Consider the following 5,796-nt stretch of genomic DNA (forward strand, 5'->3'; position numbering starts at 1 on the left):
TGAGGTGGGATACCGGGGGGGGGGGGATGTGGGACTGGATGTGAGGGGATGTAGGTTTGAGGTGATGGGTGTGAGGGGGAGCAGGTGTGGGCATAACAGCATGTGAGACTGGATGTGAGGGGGGTGTTAGGTGTCTGAGGGGGGGCACCAGGGTCTGAGGGGGATGTGGGACTGAGTGTGAGGGGGGTATTGGGGGTCTGAGGGGTGTCCCGGGGGTGTGAGGGGGGCATTGGGAGTCTGAGAAGGGCACTGGGATGTGGGGGGGCTGTGGGACTGGGTGTGAGTGGGGCACTGGGGTCCGATGGGGTACTGGGGGCGTGTAGGGGCTGTGGCACTGGCCGCGCGGGGGGGCGGGGGCCTGGCGCTGGCCCCCACCCGGCTGTGCCCGCCCGGGACCGAGGGCGGTGCCGGGGGAGGCGCTCGATGTCCCGGTGTTCCCGAAAGTCCCGCTGTCCCTCGCTCCCGGCGCTGCGCGAGGAGCGGCCGCTCCATCCCGACCGCAGGTAACGGCGCTGCCCCGGCGGCGCGGCGGGATGACGGGTACGGCGTTTGATAGCTGTTTTGTAGCCATTTTAATAGCTTTATCGTGTTTGTGGTGTTAGAGCGTGTGCTGCCACTTCTCCGTAAGTAGTTTCCTTGCTTTTCACCGGCTGTCCCTCAGGGAATTGTTTGGACCCCTCGGGTTACAAGTTGCGGTGGCAACTTCGGGGGAGGGTGTTGGTGGAGTAGCTTTGGCAGCGTTGGAACGGTAATTTTTTTTTAAATCAAAGTTATTCGTATTTGCTAAATTTCGGCTACAAAAAGAGTTTTTGCCACCCTGACTGAGAGAATTTGCCAGGGTTAAGGTGGATGCGAAGAGTCACAGAAATATTTAGATGCTTATGCTCTTTAAGCCTGTAAGCAAGTCTTTTTTCAGAGATGAGAATCAATGGCAATTTTACTGGAATGATTCTAGACTCTCTAAACACAACTGTGAGAGCTTGATTAATTCTGAGGGTGCTGAAACACAGACGGCAGAAAATCGGGCTTTCACATTAAAAAGGTGAGGAGCACTTTGCAAGAACTCCTTCATTCATATCACACATTCATGAAACTGTTGGTTATTTTTATATTTGTCTATACATTCTAACACTGATGTGCTCCTTCCTCCATCAGTGTTGTGATTATTTTGACTGTTAAATTCAAAAACATGTTTTCATGCTATGAGGTACCCTGAGCTACTTTGTCTCGGAGCACTTTCCAGGACAATATTACTTTTTGAAAATAAAATTCAGCTTTTCCTAGACAGAAAGAGCATTGCAGGAATATTATTTCTACAAGGACAACAGGAATTTTTGGGTTATCTGAAAGACCAATCCATGATTCAGTATCACACACTGGGTTGCATAGTTCCTCATTCCTTAAACTGCTTTAAAACTTTAAACTGCCTTTAAAGTTTATCTTCACAGGTGAGAAGTGACTGTTTACTTTTAGGAACACATGGAGTCGTTCTGACATTGCAGTTAATTACATTTAGGAATGTTTTATAATTGCAATCTGCTGAGCACCCATCTGTGATGTATTATCATAGAAATTACTCTTTTAGGAGGTCTGCTTAGACTGTGGTCTTTCACTTGAGCTGTGAGGTTTTTGGTCCAGTCCAGGTGTGGCACATGTATTCCCAGAGTCAGTGTGCGTCCTGTGAAAGTTTAGTTGCACTTTGTTCCCACAGTGACAAATTTAGGATGACACAGCCCCAGGTGCTCTCCTGTGATTAACAGATTCTCCAGATGAAGTTGTGGTTGTCATCCAGCACTCAGGAACATGCTCTGCATTGTATTGTTCCTGTTGTGAATCTGTAACACCTCCTATTGTTCGTATAGTGTCTGATTCTGAAGTATTTGTGGATTTTTTTCCCCATTTCATGTATCTTTTTGCACTTTTCTCTGCACAGAAACATTTCAGGCTTTCTCCAGGCAGGTTCGTACCTGGCAACACCATCTACTCCTAACTCTCAAACTTCAGCTGTTGTCTTAGGCCAGCCTTACGCTGTCCTCACTCACATCAACAGTCCTGGTAAAGTCCATGGAAACAGCAAATTTAAGCAACAGGAGGCATTAGATGAGATGTCAGAAAAACAGCCTCACCTTCATTACTGACCTGCTGCATGACCTCAGGTAGCATTATTCTCTTTCCATGCCTGTTTAACATTCAATGTTCTTTTGGCCATAAAAGGTATCTCTACAGATGAAAAGGCTCTTCCTATGTAAGAAGAGCTATTTGCCATTGCGTAAGTAATGTGAGCAGTTAGGTGTCAGAAGAGCTTTAGATAAATAGGAAAGAAATGTAAAAACACCAAGGACTTCCAGGTAAGTCAAAATCAAGGCAGAACACAATCAGAATTCCAACACGTGTGCTATCTGCAAGATATTTCTCTGCAGTTTGTTTCTGGAAATCTAAGTGCGCAAATTGATTGGATACTTTTAGAAAAGACTTTATAAAAATCTTGTATACGTTACTTGTCAAAAGTACACATAAAAATCATAACAATGATTTGCACTTCAATGAAAGCTGAGATAGACAGTACTGCATCCTGTAATTTCAGTATAATGGAGTGAATCCTTTAAGTAATTTCAGTGCAATTACCTTTAAAAAATGTTTTATCAAGACATAGGGGTAAAAGCCCAACCACCAGTCAAAGTCAGATTTTCTCCTCAGATTTCCAGGGAGGAAATCTGATGCTTTTAGTTTTGCTTGTTGGAGTTTTGGAACAAACTATATTGAGATCATATTTTGATTTTTGAATTTGAAGTAAAACAGAATGAACTTACTAGTCTTCAGTTAATCACCAAACTTTCCTAGTGCTTTCAGTGATGAATAAAAATGAGTCTCTATTCATTTCCTTTGCAGTTAAACATATTTACTTCTCTAGAAATACACTGTAAATAAACAAATGTAATTTTCATATCCATGTCTACCCTTGTATTGGAATTACTCTGCCAGTTGTTAAATACTGATTTTTTTTTTCTCTAAAGGTTTTCCCTACACATAGGTAAGCAAGCACATGTAAGAAGTGTTAGTTGTGTATGCAGGTATACATTCATACAATGCCTTTTGTTATTTATGCCACGTTAAGTTCTTGATTTTTTGTGTGAAATCTCCTGATTTACTTTCCTTCTGTCAAACATTTCTTTTGTTGTAGAGCTGATACTGTCTGCTCAGGCAGAGGATTGTACAAAAGACTGTCAGAAATAAAAAGGTGACAGCCATACTCTAACCTTCTACAAACGTTGTATTTATATTCAAGTATTTTTTAAAGTTTTTAATGTATTTCTTGAAGTCTAGAGGGTGAGAACACTTTTTTTTTTCTTCTTCCCTTCCAACTCTTTTCTCAAAATATGACGGTGTTTGCAGGAGCAATTTGTACAGTTAAACCTTCTCTTTTTTTTTTTTTTCTGTTTTCTCTTCTCTGGGGGACCTCTTTGCTTTCTACGGAAGGCAGATCTTTTATAGCCCCTAGAAGGGTGTAGGTGAGATGAGCAGGATGATGGAGGTGGTGGAGGTGCCGCCAGAGGGGTATTCCCTGATCAAAGCCGTGTACCAGAGACGCCTCCGCCTCACCAGGCTGTTGATCGATGGGGGTGCCTACGTCAATGAGAGCAACAGCAGAGGGGAGACCCCCCTCATGGTTGCTTGTATGACTGAACATGTGGACTTGCAGAGTGCCAGCAAGGCCAAGATGGTTAAGTACCTGCTGGACAACAAGGCTGATCCGAACATCCAGGACAAATCTGGGAAGACGGCCCTGATGCATGCATGCTTGGGCAGAGCGGGCCCAGAGGTGGTGTCTCTGCTGCTCATGAGTGGGGCTGACCCAAGCCTGCCTGACCACTCCAACTGCTCTGCTCTCGTGTACGCAATAAACTCTGCAGACAGAGAGACCCTAGAGGTTCTGCTCAACGCTTGTAAGGCACGAGGGAAAGAGGTGATCATCATCACCATGGACAAATCTGCATCGGGGAGGCAGGAAACTAGGCAGTACCTGAACATGCCTCCCCCAGAACTCGGGGAGTGTCAGTACCCAACTGCCTGCATCTCCCCATCGGAAATAGAACCCAGTGAGACTCCAGAGGGACCATTCAGCTTCAGAGAGCTGTATCCTCCACGGGAGGAGGACGGCTTATCTCAAACAGGGTCACTGATGATGAAACCCAGCCCGATACAGGCCCGGTTCCAGCTGACCCATGTGCAGCAGCTGGAGCGTGAGCCTTGGGTAAAGTGCTGCCCAGCAGTGTTTCACCAGAGGAAAATTGCTTCTTCACAGGAACTTCAGAGTATCACTCCCACAGAAAAGCTCTCTTGTAAAGTCGGTGGCCTTGGCTTATCAAAGAGAGTCAACACCAGCCCCCAAAGTATTGACAGGAAAGACACTGCTCATGTATTCAAAACCTCTGATGAAACTGGGTCCAGGAAACCACCACCTGACAAGATAAACTATCAGACTCCTTTTGTTGAAGAGAAACATAACCCCAGTGTGATTCCCATGGGTCAGAGTGTCAGTCTGGGACAAATCAGCCTAATTTCAAACCTCAGCGGTTTTTTCAGGAACAAAAATGCAAAAACAGATCACAACAGTTCTGATTCTCAGTTAATTGCTGGTCTAAGTCCTGCTGCTGCTGCAGAAGACAGTAAGTCAGCAATAGGAAAGAAAGAGATTATTTCTCCATCTCACTCCTTGTTACCAAGTTCTAGAGAAGTTCTGGAGAAAATGCCTTCTGTTACTGTGAAAGGCAGAAATCAGGCTTTCCCAGAAGGACAAGGGTCAGGAGCCTTAGCATTGGATCAGACAAGGCCAGATTTTCTGCCACCCCTGAGTGTGAACCCTTGCCCCCCAGTTCATCAAGAGCTCACTGTCATAAACACAGTTTCTGGGATGATTTCTTGTGGGCAAACACAGTTAGGGCCAGCAGCACCTGCTTTTCCTAGGATGACCAAAAACACCAATCTGCTGCGCAGGAGGCCGTATGAGCAGATTACAGTCTGAGCAGGTTAAGCAATTACTGAATCTTTAATGGGGGATAAGGGGCTACAAACTCTTTGATATGTAAATATTCACTGCACTCCCTGATTGTAATGGTGCATATCACAAAGTAGAGCCGGTCTGTGATGTAAAGCTCTGTGCCTTGGGATGAGTCGAACAGCTTAAAGACTACATGAAGACATAATTAATGAATGAGGCTGCTTTCTGCAAACTGAGGAATATTTATTTTCCTGGTTTTCTAAGATTTTCAACTTACCTGTGACAGACTGAACCCACAATGCCTCTTAAGCACTGCAGTTGTAAATATGACTCCTAGATTTTCCCAAGCATGTACTCTTTTTGCACCAACAGAGGTCATACACATGGAGTTTGGGAACCTGAAACAGTTGACTGTGATGCTGGACACCAGCCTGACTGTCCAGGTTGTACAATACCCAAAAAACTCAGACACCAGGTGTACACTGGCAATGTCTCCTGCTTCTATGACTTCACTCCATGTAAACAGTTAATAAAAGTCATGTTGCAGAGCTGTGCTGCCCAGGGAATTCCAGCTAAAGACTGGGAGCACGTTTCAGATGCCTAGCTGGCCCTGGGGCAGGTGGCGCACAGCTCTGGGGTGCTGGAGGCCAGCACACAAAGCCTGCCAGCCCTGTCAGGAGCCCACAGGGAGCACAATGAGCCCTGAGTGTGACACAAAGAAACTGCTCGCACTGTCAACGAGGTGTCTCAGCCACCTGGGGCTGCTCAAGGTTCTGGCCCGCTGGAATCTGCTCCTC

The 5,796-nt window shown here is 45.6% G+C and overlaps 1 protein-coding gene across 5 annotated transcripts; it reads left to right on the forward strand.

Moving 5' to 3' along the window:
* Positions 1-416: 416 nt before the first annotated feature.
* On the forward strand, positions 417-5,204 carry ANKRD34B (ankyrin repeat domain 34B). 5 transcript variants are annotated; one of them, XM_027742724.2, is made up of 2 exons: positions 417-503; positions 1,934-5,204. In XM_027742724.2, exon 2 carries the CDS (start codon positions 3,515-3,517, stop codon positions 5,021-5,023), a length of 1,509 nt encoding a protein of 502 aa, XP_027598525.1. In that variant the 5' UTR covers positions 417-503; positions 1,934-3,514; the 3' UTR covers positions 5,024-5,204. The 5 variants fall into 5 exon arrangements, with proteins under 5 accessions (XP_027598525.1, XP_027598518.1, XP_027598519.1 ...); XM_027742717.2 differs by having other exon boundaries at positions 434-2,156; positions 3,478-5,204; XM_027742718.2 differs by having other exon boundaries at positions 434-2,156; positions 3,482-5,204.
* The last annotated feature ends 592 nt before the right edge of the window (positions 5,205-5,796 follow it).

This window comes from Pipra filicauda, unplaced genomic scaffold (genome assembly GCF_003945595.2).
Source record: "Pipra filicauda isolate LSUMZ 115617 unplaced genomic scaffold, ASM394559v2 scaffold256_size1097316_pilon, whole genome shotgun sequence".
Classification (NCBI taxonomy): domain Eukaryota; kingdom Metazoa; phylum Chordata; class Aves; order Passeriformes; family Pipridae; genus Pipra; species Pipra filicauda.

What these genes read in the sequence shown, in the direction of transcription:
- ANKRD34B (XM_027742724.2), top strand. Translation starts at nt 3,515, where the DNA reads ATGAGCAGGATGATGGAGGTGGTGGAGGTGCCGCCAGAGGGGTATTCC.